The 14,901-nt window shown below is 40.4% G+C and overlaps 1 protein-coding gene across 2 annotated transcripts in view; it reads right to left on the bottom strand.

The window, feature by feature from the left end:
* Positions 1-301: 301 nt before the first annotated feature.
* Positions 302-14,901, bottom strand: part of LOC108102991 (zwei Ig domain protein zig-8) — a 158,022-nt gene continuing 143,422 nt past the window's right edge. For both annotated transcript variants that reach the window (XM_041819047.1, XM_041819046.1), the window contains exons 7-9: positions 10,944-11,071; positions 9,636-9,804; positions 302-3,210 (exon numbers count right to left, since the gene is read on the bottom strand). In XM_041819047.1, the coding sequence (XP_041674981.1) occupies positions 2,888-3,210; positions 9,636-9,804; positions 10,944-11,071 (620 nt within the window). In that variant the 3' untranslated portion in view covers positions 302-2,887. The remainder of the gene's footprint in view (positions 3,211-9,635; positions 9,805-10,943; positions 11,072-14,901) is intronic.

The raw sequence follows: 14,901 nt of genomic DNA, 5'->3' as shown, positions 1-14,901 counted from the left end.
GTGGCGGGGGGAGGTGGTTCAAACACATTTTTAATTATCGCTTATCATTTACATATTTATATAATCGGTATCGGTATCGGTATCGGTATCGGTTTCGGCTTTTCATTCAATTACAATTTACCATCATATATTCATAGGTTTTTCTTTTTTAGCATCTGCAACATGGACTTTATTTCACCTTATTTTATACATAGAAATTGTGTCGTTTCGTTTGGTTTTTCCTTTTCCCTTTTCCCTTTCTTTTTTTTTGCATTTCATTTTCTTTACTTTTTTTTACTGATTTTTCTTTTTACTATATCTGTTTTTGGTTTTTCTTTTTTTGATATTGAATTACATTCAATTTGCTTATAAACATTTAAACACTCTTCTTCATTATTAGTATTATTATTATTATTATTAGTATTAGTATTATTATTAGTACTTTCTGGGTTGTTGTAAGAAGTTCGGCTTAAGGACTAAGTGCATGCGGTTAGATGGAGAGGAAAATCAAAATACTGACAGATACATTTACAAATACATTTACGTTTAGTTTAAATGCGGTTGCAGAGATCCCCCACCGTGGGCAAAGGGTGAAAATTCTTTTCTTGATTTTATCTTCTGTTATTTTTGTTTTGTTTTTGGTTTGATTTTGGTTTTTGGGATGATAATTCTGATATTGATCCTTGGACTTGGAGCTCTTCAACGTTCTAGGGATTTCCTTCCTTGATTTTCCATGATTTTTCTCAGAATTTTCTTCGGTTGGTCTTAAGTTTGTTTGTTGGGTTTTGTCAATATAGTTTCTTATTTTCTTTTTTTTTTTTGGTTTCAATTTGCTAAACGTCATCACATTCATAAAATATATATCCCATTTTTTGGTTTTTCTTTTTCTTTTCATTTTCATTTTCATTTTGTTTTTGTTTTTCATTTTTATAGTTATGCATACTAAGTGGTACCATCCATATATATATATATATATTCATATTCATATCCATTTAATTACGTTTAGTATGGAGATTATTCAGAATATTATCTTCTTGGTTTTTCCTTTTCTTGGGTTTTTCATTTTTGGAGCGAAAACGTATGAGAATGACGTACATGCCTGGTGGTGTTCATCACCAGTTTTCTACGGGGAGTTTTATGGGATTCTGGGATAGGGTTAGACCCTTTCTCTGGGGTGGGATCGCGGATCTGCTTCTGATTTTCCTTCTTTTTCTTTTCTTTTCTTTCTCTATCTTTCCACTAGCTTGGCTTAAAGTTACAGTTACTGTGTGGCTGTCTTCTGTCTTCTGACTTCCTTTTTCGTTTTCTTTTTCTTTTTCATTAATTTTTTTGGTTTTTCTTTTCAGTTTGAGATTTATATAGAAATAGAGAGAGAGTGAGATAGATAGATAGAGATAGATAGAGAGAGAGAGAAAGTGAGTGGAGACACTTAAATACTCGAGAGCTGAATTAGCAATATGCGCCTTAACTGGATAGTTTTTGGTTAGTTCTCTATGTCAATATCTGCTCTCAATGGCATTTTGTTTTTGGTTTTTCTTGGTTTTCCTTTTGTGTTTTCTTCTTCGTTTTCCTTATCATTCCATCAAACATACAACAATGAGTAATATCCCTTAGGCCCTAAACACATCAAAAATTTCCTATATATATATACACGTACATATATAGGTTAAAGATTATTCTGATCTGTGATATACATATATGGGAGTAGCCGACAAAAAAAAAACAAAAAAAAATACGTATGTATATATAGACTAATTATATGCTGATTTGTTTTATATATTTACACCTTGAACTCCTCCAACAATCGCCCTACTAACCTGCCATCCATTTTAGCTACTTCCTCTACCTTTCTCCCTTCCTTCCCTTTGCTTACATTTTACTATAGTCTTGAACTTATGGCTAGTTATCAAAAAAAATTCTTTATTATACTCTTATAGACTTGCCTCAAATCGCAAGGGGTTACCCATCAAAACTTCCTCCTGGCTCTGCTATTTATATATAATATATATAATTTATATATATATATTTATATATGTTTAGACACCTATAGCTTATCCTTGTACTAGAGAATGGGTTTCGTGTTGGTGTCTATGTATGTTGGTGTGTATGTTTGTGTTAAAGTTAAAACGAGCCGAAAAGGAAAACAAAAAGAAAAGTTAAATAGATCAATTCATACACTCGACATTTCCACTTCCATTTCCATCGATGGAAGAGGGAAATCTCCTGCGAGTTGCGTTATTTACAAGGTGTGTGTGTGTATGGGTGTGTGTGTGGGTGTTTATGGTTGTATGTGTTTTCCTTAGTTCTTTCTACCTGCCCCCCTTCCCAAAAAACTTGTACGACTTGACCCCAGACTTGACTTACGAAACATCAACTGCTTACCTCTCCCATTTCGCTGCTTTCTGCTTTCTGCTTTCATTTTTCTAGCTGACTTTTCCTTTTTTTTGGATCCGCACTTGTTACGCTTTTCTTTATCCCCGCAACTTGCAATATCTATCTGTGGTTAGCTTTAAAAAAAACTGATAAATATGTGTATATATCTTTGGGGCCGCCTCTTCCTTTTTCCTTTTGCGGACCAAGTCTGGCGGCTACTTAATTTAGTGATAACAGGATAAGCTCCAGCCCGCTCACAAAGTCCTTTCGTTTGGGGTGGCGTTTTGGAGTAAAGTGTATGGCCCATAGGTGGGACACGAGAGCAGGACCAAACCGGAAACCGAATAGGCCGGAAACCAGTAACCAGTAACCAGCAACCAGCAACCAGCAACTAGTAACCGAAAACCGAAATCCAGGGAACCAAGTTACAGAGCGATTTTAAAGTTACAAGGGGGACAAGAGAGGATTGTGGACTCTGAACCTAATATGCGATTCCTGTTGGCATTTCGGATTCGGTTCTCGATCCTCCAATGAGCTATGTCCCAAGCACTGGACTCCACTCGACCCGTCTGCGGCTCAGATCCTCAACGATTTCCTTCAAATCCTGACAGTTTCGGTTGCTTCCTCGTTGTCCCTTTGCCGTCTCCTCGATGAACTTCCTTATCGACTGGGCGCTACTACGACCAAGGGGCGTAACTGGGACGAGAGCAACGGCCGTAATGGCTGCGGAACAGCAGGCCACCAACTGGAGTAGCATCAGCGTGCCGCAGGTGAGTAGTACCAATGGCAGCAGTACCGGCGGCTGGGACGCCGTAGAGTTGCCATTGTTGCCCGTATGCATGGCCGCCGGATGCTCGCCTGTAGAAAGGAAAATGGAAAAGCGATCAGTGGTCAAAAGGCTAAAAGGTGGCTGAAAGTCTTAGCATTAAAGAGCAGCAAAAAGCGATTTACATTTAGATATTTGTTAAGGGGAAAACTCCTTAACTTATCAGATCCTAACCTACAAAAACTCTTTTAATATTAAGAATCTATCCTTGCTTACCTTAAAGGAAAGTTTTCATAAATTTTAAATTATCTTTCAGTATATAGTACAAGATAAGACATAACTTCCCTTTGAACATCTAACAAATGTGCACTTTTCCTTTCATTTTAAACATTTACCTTAACTTTTAATGAATTTGCTTAAAAATAAACTTAAAACTGAACTACTTTTGGCTTAAAATAACTCCAATAACCCCCATAAAAGTCTCTCAATATCAACTGATTTACTTTAGAGAGCAGAGAGGCAGCCAGCCAATCCAGCAAAGCTGCTGCCAAGTGTAAGCAGCAAATAAATTTTCGTGGAAAATGCTATTCAGGGATAGTTGGAAAACAATCAACAGCCAGCCAAGCCAAGCCATGCCATGCCAATGGAAATCGCCACAAGACCAATAAAAGCCAGCACAAGAAGTTAATTTGGAAGTGGACTCAACGCCAGCCAGTCAGCCAGCCGGCCAGCCAATGCACTGAAGGCGAAAGCCCATCTCGCAGAGATCCACTAAAATACATTGATTCCAACACGAGATGAGACGACGACGACGACGGGTCTGCAGTTTGGATCTGCATCTGCTACTGCTACTGCTACTGCTGCTGCTTCTGCTCCTTCTCCCACCACTGCCACTGCCCCCTTTGGAAAATCCAGAAGCTTTATTGCCTATTAACTTAATTGCCGGCAATAAAAACGCCAAGACTGGCTAAAAAAAAAATAAGCGAAGGAGGAAAACGAGCGGTGGCTACAAAAAACAAGAGCAGCATTCAAAAACTGCCCAACTACTTGGGCGGCGCGGCACTTGACTAGGTGGATGTGGATGTGGATGTGTTTCTGGAGGGGATTTTTTGTTTGGCCTGATGGGTGGGTGGGTAAGCGGGCGATGGGTGATGGGTGAAGAGGCCCGCCCCAACAGATGGCAGATAGGGAGCCATAAATTTTGGCATGAAATGCGCGCAAGAGTCTGTCGTCGAGACGGAGGATACTATAGCATCTACTCCTATATAGCTTCTGTAGCTTCTGTAGCCTCTTCTCTGCAGCTTCAATTATCATGCATCGTTCGTCCTTTACGAGTTCGTTGATGCCCATCATGAGCTGTTACTTAAGAGTCCGTCTGTGTCTGTGTCTCTGTCTTAATATGTGTGTGTGTCTGAATGTGCGTGCTAGTGCGCAAGTGTGTGTGTGACTGGGAGGCACTGTGGTGTGCTAATACTACCTAGTGAAAGCACTTTCTCCTCGACCTGAATGCTGATTATCGCGTACTCTGCCATTGCAAGGCTATAAAACTGGCAACTGGGAAATTTTTGAAGGAAAATGAAAGGAAAGTGACTTTAGATTGAGGATATGAGATCTTTTGGGATATTGGAGGAATATTTTTTAGGGATTTTTTAAGAAAGGGAATATATTTAAATCTTAAAATCCTTTAAAGTAGTTTAAAAAATATGAAAAGTACTCCTTAATAATCCAGGAATGTCTTTGAGCTTAAGAAAGATTAAGAAGCTAATCTTAGGCACAAAATGTACTTGAAAAATGTTAAATAAATATTAAAAAATATTATTAATTACTTAAATCTATCTATTTATCTTATAATAAGTTGTTAATAATAACAATCAGCCTCTAACTTTTCCCACAACTTCTTAACTTCCCTTCCAAAATGCCTCATCTTTTGACCCCTTTAACTATCTCATTTCCTAAAATCAAATACCATGACTGGACTGGCGACTCAAGTAGTAACTCTTAGCCCTATAACCACTGTACCTCCTGGCATATCCCATCTGCACAGCACACCACCACGTGCTTAGAGCATTTCAAAAGTTTTCCATGCCGAATGCTAAACGACAACGCCAATAACTCGACGCAGAGCGGATCGTTGTCCAAAGTCTCACTAATTACTGGAAGTCGTGGCTGGGTTTGGGGGAGGAAACCCTCCTCCCTCCCTATCCCCCTAGATAATACGGTTTGACGTAATTAAGAGTCCTGTGTTGTCCTCAAGTCCTTCCATCCTGCAGAACGACAATGAATTGTCGCCGATTCACCATTCACCATTCGCCATTCGCCATTCACCACTTATGACAGCCTGAAGTCCCGCATCGCCCCGACCCGTCCCTACTTTTTGGGCATCATCAGAGCGCTTCAGCTTGTCCCGCTCCTTCGAGTGCGTTAAAAAGCAAGCACTTGCAGATAAAAGCGCCATAGAAAGTACACTTAATTGGATTGGGGGGGTGGTTGGAGGATGATGTCGGGATTCTGTGTGGTCCACTGGTCCATGTTTGCCACCGAAAGTTGGACTTTGACTTGGACTTGGGACTTGACCATAGAGCTGAGACAGCAGCAGTTCAATTAATGAAAATGACTTTGATGTGCTGCCTCTGCTGCTGCTGCCCCCCCACAGAAATCGACTTTTGTGTGTGTGACTGACTGACTGACTGACTGGCTAGGTGTAATGATCGCCTTAAATGGCCACAAGTCCAGAAAAAAAGGACCACCAAAGAGAGAAAATAAACATAGATATAAGCGGCTTTGTGTTCCAGCTTTGAAGCTAGACTGAGAGTTATCAATAATGCAAAACTAAGGTCAGGCGGCGGGAAAGGATTTTACTAACTAACACAAGCAGTTGACTTTCCTTCAAGAGTTTCGGAGAAGAATTTCCAAGCTGAAAGCTTTCATTTTCATTTCTCTGTTGGGAAAAAATCTCATTAAATTCACATTTGAATAATCTAAAAAAGCATTAAAACCCATCACGTTAATAAAATTGGGTTATCAAAATGAAAAAGGATAATAATTTACGTACAGTAGAGACCAAGAGAGCATGACTTTGATAGAAAATTAAACATAAATCACAAACTAAAACCAAAAATACATACATTTTCCTAGTGAACTGCAGCTAGAGAAGGGCTGCTAGCCATCTTCTGTGGAAAACTCTAGACCAGAGATGAACTTTGATTTGCAAAAGGAAAGTGCCATTTCGAAGCAAACTCAAAACTAAGAAATGAACTCGAAATGACAGTCGGGACAATGAAACGAAAGCACACTTCTGTAGAAAATCGTAGAATATTGAATTAAATTCCAAAGTGCATTTGTCCGTTGTTTCGGCTGACAGCCTTGTTCTTGGTACGAAGGGAAAACACAATGCCAGTTTGAAGTTATCTAACCAGATTACTGATTTCGTTAATGATCTTTCATTGTCCAGTTTGGGTAACTTAATCACCTCAAATCATCAAAACAAGCAATTAACTACGATGTAAATCTCAAATTTCAATTATTGCCTGCTCTGCCTTGATTTGCAATCGCATTAAATTTGCAATAATATTTGGCATTGTCTTGACTATTTCTCTCGCATTTAACATTTAACCAAAAACTAAGCTGTAATCGAATCTTGAAGCATGAAATGGAATTCCTTCTTCGACTTCGAAATGAGATACCAAAACTTGGCCCGACTTCGTGTTCTTGATTTCTTTACTCATTTACTAAGAGATGCGATGCGATGCGATGCGATGGGATGCTTTGCTGAAAAGCTCATTTACCGACTTAGGTATGCTCCGCCGCTCAAAGAGTTCGACTCGAACGGAAGGGGAAATAATCTTCAGGACCTCCCTCTACCTAGCAGTTTCAATCCACCATCAAAAAAGAGGGGCGTTACTGCGGAAGTGGCACTCTCGCGCTGGCACTCTTTGTGTGCCAATTTCAATTTGGCTTTTCACTAACAGAAGTTCAAGTACAGCAAAAAGCGGGTAATAATACATTGATATTCCTTAAATTATGTTTTCAATTATTATATATTTTAAACTATATTTTAAACTTAACAAATAACTAGCTGAGATCTGATTTCACAAGCCATAAAACTTATATTTTCCAAGACTTGCCACCAAAATAATGCCTAATTGATGATTGATTGTCGAAGATTAGTTTTGCTTACCCTCCCCCCCTGCATCTTGTTAGATATTTTTTTTAAATAAACTACTTGAAAGGGGGTAGGAGCTTACCCCCCCCCCCGCCCCATCTTCATCAATATCTAACCCAGGCCCTCCTCCCTGCAGCGCTTTCCCGCCCGCAACGTTCAGCGCAAACAACTTGTGTTAATTACTTAAGTTTCAGCAGTTGTTCCACTTAACAAGTTCTTCTTCTTATACACTCTCATCTCTGCCTGCGCCTTAGCTGCTGCTGCTTTAGCCTCCCCCTCCTCTTCTGTTCCATATTGTTGCTATTTTTGTTGTTTTTTTCGTTATTTTTGTTATTTTTGCCATTTTAGTCTAATTCCATGGCGTATTTGTTGTAGCGTGCCGCTTACACGCCAAAGTCATTTGCGCTCAAGTTGTTAAACTTTTTGCTTTGTAAGCGCTTTTTTCCGGCCCCAGCGGAAGCGGCGAACGCCGGGCGGAAGACAGTGGGCGGTACGGGCCACAAGGCAAGGCCAAAAACTGAACAAATCCTTCGGGGCAAAACAGAGATAGAGTGAGAGAGAGAAGAAGGCGACGGCGTCTGCGGCATAAACGAGTCAAAACTTGCGCAAATGTTGATGCTCAAAGTTTTTCCTAACTAATTTTCTTTGACTTTACCATGTGTGTGTGTGTATAGGAGTGAGTGGGTGTGTGAGAGAGAAAATTTGAGATATTGGCTACAAATTGAGGAGATCTAACTTCAAGAGCCAATGGAATTGGACATTTATGATAGCCTTAACAGAAAAAATCAAGCACATGAATAGGTTATGACTAAACTTAGGTTACGTTAATTACCAGATATGGGAAAATAATATTAATTTAACCTTAATGTAGTCTTTTGAATGCTTTCTAAATCAAGAAGTTAGCTTAGGCTCAAGCTTACTATTTCCATTACCATGAAGATCCAAAATCCTTTCGTTTAAAAATTCCCAAAAAATCTTTAGCAAAATCCCAAACATATTTCTGATTTCCCGAAAAACCTACCTGGCTTACGGGGCAGTTAATACCGCAATTAGTTTCTCTACCAGAAATACCCAAAACCCCGAAACTAACATCCTACGTTTTCCCGTTTTGCGTTAAGAAGCTTATAGCTGTCCTGTTGGTTGGAAATATCAAAGCAAATGATTTTTGGAAAAGTTCAAATTTGGTTCGGTCCTGTATAGTTTTCCAGAAACAACCCTCCCGTTCGATAGTGAACGAGATGAAACGAAACGAAAAACTAACTAGCAGATTGCTCATACGTAAAGTTGTTGCCGGCTAGCTAATTGTTGGTAAGCACCCCCCGTTAGCTATTTTCATTCCATGGAAAACGAAACTCAACTTCCTCCCTCTACCACCCACACACAGCATATTCTCGTCGTCGAGCTTTTAGAAAAAGTTGTCGTCAATCACTGGACGCGCTCGTCTGTCAAATAAAGCCAAACAAGCTTAGTTGACTTTTGGGCGCCGCACATTTGTCTTGCTGTGCCGGGCCATGAGCAAAGTGACCTCCCCAGCTTACCCTCCTTACCCCTCCTTCTCACCCACTAGCCCGCCTCTGGGAAACTAACCTAATGCACTGGAGGAAAATTTATATAGAGAAAGAACTACAGCTTAAGAACTAGATAACTATATCACTTGAGAAGATTACAGAAAGCATTAAATAAAGTTAAATATTTTAAGTTTAAGCTTAAGTTTTCATTTTTACTTTTAAGTTTAAGCTTTGAGTTTAAGTCTTATGCTTAAGTTTAAGTTTTGATTTTAAAGAAATTTTATGCATTTCTTACATACTATTGCCTACTTTTAGGCACCCTTTGAAGATCAATAACGATAAAAGGAAAAGTTAAGCAAGCTTAAGACTTAAATCTAGAGCAGTCATTTTTCAACTTAGATTATAGATTTTCAAAATATCATTTAGTTAGACAAAAATACCTCCCAAATTTTGTGATTTAAGAAGTTATCACTTAAAATTTTACTAAAAAATAACTAAAACTGAGCCTTAAATGCTAACTTAGATGGTATCCTGATTATCATATTTGCTGATAAGGCTTAGCCATTTACCTTATTCTTAAAAATATATTTCTTAACTACTTTCTCGGAATATTCCTTCATATAAAACTGCTTTCTATCCATCACTTTGCGTTGTTAAGCTTAGCCATTTCTATAACTTTCTTTAGAAGTATCTTAAGTACACCCCCAAACCTGTTTCTGTAACTCATCATCATCTTATTAAAATTTCCCTATAGACTTTTATCTCAGTGTACCCAACAGAATCCATATAGCAAGGACAACACTCATATTTAGGCAAGGCAAAGCGTTTTGCATACCGGGCTACTCACCATCGACGATATGCACGCGCACCGAGGTCGGATTGGCATTGGAGGGGGTGCATGTGTAGAGTCCCGAGTCCTGGCTGATGGCCTTCTGCACCAGGAGCCGGCTGGTGGTCAGCACACCTTTCTCGGTGACTAATGATATGCCGCCGCGAGGTGAATCGAAATTTATGATCTGAAATAAATAACCGACCACGGCAGTGGGTTGGTTTGCGTGAGGGGGAGAGAGAGAGAAAGAAAGGCAAACAGCTTAAGTGCCAGGACATACAGTTTTTCGTTTTTCGGTTTTTTACTCCTGCGAAATTGTTACATTTGCAGTTGTTGTGGTTGTTGTTGTTGTTGTTGTGGCTATAGTACTATATAGTATTTGTGTGAGTTTGGGTTTTTGTTACTTTTTCGGGATGCTGGACTGGGGCTGGGGCAGCATCCTGGGGCCCCTGGCAGAACGAGCATGTTAGTTAAATTTTTATTAATGACATCGTGTTAGTCAAGCCAGGGTGCGCTTTGGCTCCGAAAGCTGCTTCGTTATGCCAGGGAAATTTCTTATTTCTTATTTCGACCAAAAAAAAAACAAAAATAACATAAAAAATAGAAACCGGCAACAGAATTTCCTTGACATTTGCTTATAAAAAGAAAAGTTGGGAGACTCACAGGACACATCACCAGTTTGGTGGAAGGAGACTGACTACGGCTGACCAAAGATTTTGGTACCTTAATAAAGGTGTTTTGGGTTTTCTTTAGGGATAAGGTTTTGTGGTGAATATTCTGGGGTTTTTTGAGGGTCTTAAAAACAAATTTTTAAACATTTTTTAAAGAAAGCCTCCTTTTGGTAGTTTTTATTTTTTAGAAAGTTAACATTCGGACATTTTTATGGTTAACTCTGGCTCTTAGTTCAAGGTGAAGGGGTGATAGTTTGACAGCAGTTAAGTTATGAGATGGGAAACTGAAAATTCCCAGAGGAATTGCTAGTCGTTTGTCAATCGATTAAAAGTTTCTACTCTCGAAGGCAGATAACCAAAACTATAACTAATAATCATAAAAATCCAAGAAGTCAGCCGGAAGGAAGGAAGGACCCTTGTCAAATGTGACTATTAATGCCACTCCTAAACTCCCTCTTTCTCCTATATAATATCCAAATATACAGCTAAGCTTGGGTTAACCCATGAATATTCATACTTTACAGACAGAGACACACATGTCAAGTGGTTTTTCGTTGCGGTTGTTTTTTTTTTTTTTCTGGTATTTTTGTTGGTATTTTGTGATGTTTTTTGAGGGTTGGGGGACATGAAGTTAAAATGAATTTTGTGGGCTCACCTCGCGGTTGTGGGACCAAATGACGGTTGGCGGCGGTTCCGGTGCGAATTTCACAATGCAAGTCAAATTGATGGTGGATCCCCGGTTGATGTGCAGCTCGGGACCGCCGATGATGTCGGTGACGGGTTCTGAAAGAGAGAGGAGAAACGGAAAAACAAAAGCAAACTGGGTTAAAAATCATTTCATAAGCTGTGGCGGCACACTCACACACACAACAAATGGCACATAAAACATTTTGAAAGCTCATTTTCGTTTAAGCCTGAAAAACAATAAAAAATAACAAAAAGAAAAGCACAACACAGAAGGCAAAGGGCCAGGCCAAGGACATTAGGAGTCGTCCTGAGCCTGTTTAAGAAAAGTTTATCTACCGTTGCGTTAAATTGTTTTCTTTCCTGCTGCGCGTAACCAGAATGGATGTCTGCATGTACCGCACCCCTCTTCAAATTCAACCCTCTACCCCCCTTGGCACATGTGTGTGTGCGTGTGTGTGTGTGTGTGTATTTGACATCTACACGTTTGTTTACTTTCTTATTCATCGTAAAACAATTTGTGACTTTCGAGTAAGCAGAAGCGAACGAACACAACACAGGCTAAAGGGAAAAACCAAAAAAGGCAGCCAAAATGGAAATAAAAAGAAAGCACAAAAAGTGTGCTGAATTAAATGCAAAGTGACATCGGAAAAAGAGGGACAACCAATCAGGAGGGAAAGGGAAAGATCGAGAGGGAGGAGAAAGAAGAACAACAGAAATCTCAAATTCAAATGCTGGCCAAAGTAAACAACAAATTGTGTCATTAGTTCAAGGACATTGATTGAAATCTCGGTTGGCCGAAACTAAAATTGGAAATTCTTAACTTGCCAGCGCCCCCTCCCCCACTCACACTCTTTCGACCACTCCAAGCACTTTTCTACATGCTGTTGTACACTGAGAGAAAGGACTTCTATATAGAATGTTATAGCTTACGAAAGGAAATAATAATCTGACAGTTACAGTAATAAAAGTAAGTAAAGGGAGGGAGACCACATCCCCTTTTTCTCTCTGTGTAAATAGCCTTTCCTGCTCTGCTCTTCTCTACCCTTGTTCAATGCTAATAAATTGGGATTTCTTTGCTGCCTGCTGCCTGCTGCCTGCCTCCTTCAGCTTTCTTCTTCTTGGGCTTCACCATCTCCATTTACTGCCTCTTACGTCCTACGCTCTCCTTCCGCCCCCTCCCCCATCACTCTTCACACCATTTTCTGGAAGCAGCAGCAAAATGGCTGCTTTAGCGCTTCCGCTTTTTGAACAACTTTCATCAGTGTGTGTGTGTGTGTCAGAATCTAGCTGTGTGACTATGTCTATGTGTGTGTAAAACTGCAGTTACTGTAGTCGGGGCTAACGGTAATGTGCTCTCCTCTCTTCTTGACTGAAAACGCCGCTAAAGGTTAGTGAAAGTTATGTACTGCCAAATGGCGGCTGCCACTCGTTCTCAAGACAGTGGGCGGTTGTTGGGAGGTTTGCTAGAGGTTTTCCCTTATATCTATTTTCCTTTTTTTTTCTTCTTTTTTTGGGTTATGCTCCATTTTCCCCATGCAACGTTCGAGCGTATCTCTCAATCTCCATTTTGAAGTTCTTTATGCTTTGCAGTTATCTCCGCACTGTGTGATTTCGCCCTCTTGCCCCATGCCCCATGCCCCATGCCCCTTTACCACTAACCCATTGCATTTGTAACCCATTTGCCACAGAGATTTGATCTCCTAGCAAGGATACTCGGTCAACTTGATGTGCATTGCTGCTGCTGCTGCTGTGCTGCCTCCAAAGTTAACTCTGCGAATAAACCGAGTGAGTTCCTGGCTTAAAAAGTTTAACTCGCAAAAAGGAAGATTCTTGCCACCAAAAAACGAAACTCAATGGGTTTTCTCATGGATGGGAAAAGCCTTGCTACTTCGCTGCCTTGCTGTTAGTGCCATAAGCGAAAAGTTAGTGAAATGGAAACGTTTTAGAGGGAAATTTAGTAATCCCGAAAAACAAGACAGACAGACAACAAAGTCATCTCATATGGTTATGGCTATTAGCAGCAGCTCCCAACTGGAGATTGTCCAAGATTTATTTTTCATAAACAATTTGATATACTTTATAGAAATGATAGAACAAGAAACATATTTGGTGATATAAAACAAAGATATCGAGGCATCTCTTATCAAATTCTAAAGCCTCCTCCTTCAAGGCCCCCTAAAATTAACCCCCCGCTAAACCTCAAGGCAACTGGTTGGCCATATTTCCTACTGAATTTTGAAGTGTCACCCGCTAGAGTCTGCAAACTTTTATGTTCCTAAAATATTCATTCAGACGAAACAATTGGTTTCAATACGTGCTCTCCCTCCCCCCCTTGCACATCCTTATTTATTATTCCCTCTATACCTGAATACCTGACTGCCCTTCTACCTCATATGCTGTACAGATATATATATATATATTTAAATATATATATATACCATATATACCTTTGGCCGACAGCTTTTATGGCAATTTAAACTTTGCCGTTCGCAACACATTAAACTTATTGATCCGAAACTGGTTCGGCAACGGCACCCACAACCCTATGGAATTTGGCCGGAGCCTTTAAAAACAATGCCAAAAAGGACATGGCTGGCGAAGGGGGAGATGCGTAGGAAATTGCGGGTCATTCGGCACATGTGGGCGTTATGTGTGGGCGGCCCTGTGTCTGTAGGCCCTGGGCGTGGCATCATCGTGTATGTGTGTGTGTGTGTGTATGCGTGCGGCGAGTTAATATTAAACAAATATTACGCATACGACACGAGGGAGCAGCTGGAAATCATCAAACGCTTTCGCATTTTGCGTTTGCGTTTGAGTTTGCTGTTTGTGTGTGTGTGTATGTATGTAGCGCCAAGAAGTATGCAGCAGGTTTATTATTTATGCCATTCATGCGGTAGAACATTCAAATAACCCGCCAACAAACACACCGCCGCCTACCACTTTCTCCACATTCCCATCATCAGAGTGTCCCAAGAGGAATTTATGACCTTTTTACTTTTAATTTGGCCAAGATAGGGTGGGGAGCGGAGGGGCGGAGGCGAGCGATATCTATCCGTAGCATTCCATGCGAGCCATAACAGCTCGGTCGGTCATGCGGCGGCTCCTTGGAGCATTCCGAACGGATTATCTTTGGTGATTTTTAGTTTTCCTTCAGTGCCAGTGCCTCTAGTTGCCTCATCCTCATGCCCATCCCTATCTCCATCCCCATTCCTCATCGCCACTCACCGACTCAATTACCAGTCGAATCGGACTTTTAGAACTCTACAGTGGAGATCATTATGAAAGTGAATCTTCTTTGGGATTTATAAGTGATAAAATCCCAACCAAAATTCTATTAATTTTACAAATGCAATCCTTAAACTTGAATCAAGAAGACTAGAACCATTAATGATAGATAGAGTGCAAAAATTTAGACTAACAATGAAGTTTAAATCGAAATCAGATTGAACTCAAAGGGTTATTTAACATAAAAACTTATCGCTGCTACCATCTCAACCTCGTCTGTAGTTACCTTGGCCTGTGCCAAGTGCGTGACCAAACTGCAAACAGCCAGCCATGGCTGAGAGATACTATGAGCCCCACTAGCCGGCTGGCCAAAAGGGCTGGGCGGGCTGGTTGGGCTGGTTGGGCTGGCCAGGCAACTTCAACTCATTAATCAACGTAATTTGGAGAGTCTTTGGGAGTGTAAACGGCGCTTATGAATGATTCATGTGCCCCACCCCTCCTCCTTGCTCGGTGCCTCTGGGGCAAGTATCTTGGAATCCCTCCCCCCTCCTTCCACCCCTTTCGATTTCATAGCCAGGCCAACTCACTCGTCGTCTGCCTCTTATCGAATTAGTTGCTGCATTTGCGCCTTGCACTTTGATTAATCGCCATGTCAACATTTGAGCCTAATTTGCAACTTTTATGCCGGGGCTTTCGAATGT

Source organism: Drosophila eugracilis, unplaced genomic scaffold, assembly GCF_018153835.1.
Source record: "Drosophila eugracilis isolate 14026-0451.02 unplaced genomic scaffold, ASM1815383v1 contig_124, whole genome shotgun sequence".
Lineage (NCBI taxonomy): Eukaryota > Metazoa > Arthropoda > Insecta > Diptera > Drosophilidae > Drosophila > Drosophila eugracilis.
Note: the sequence above shows the minus strand (reverse complement) of the source record. Positions and strands in the feature narration are given on the sequence as shown.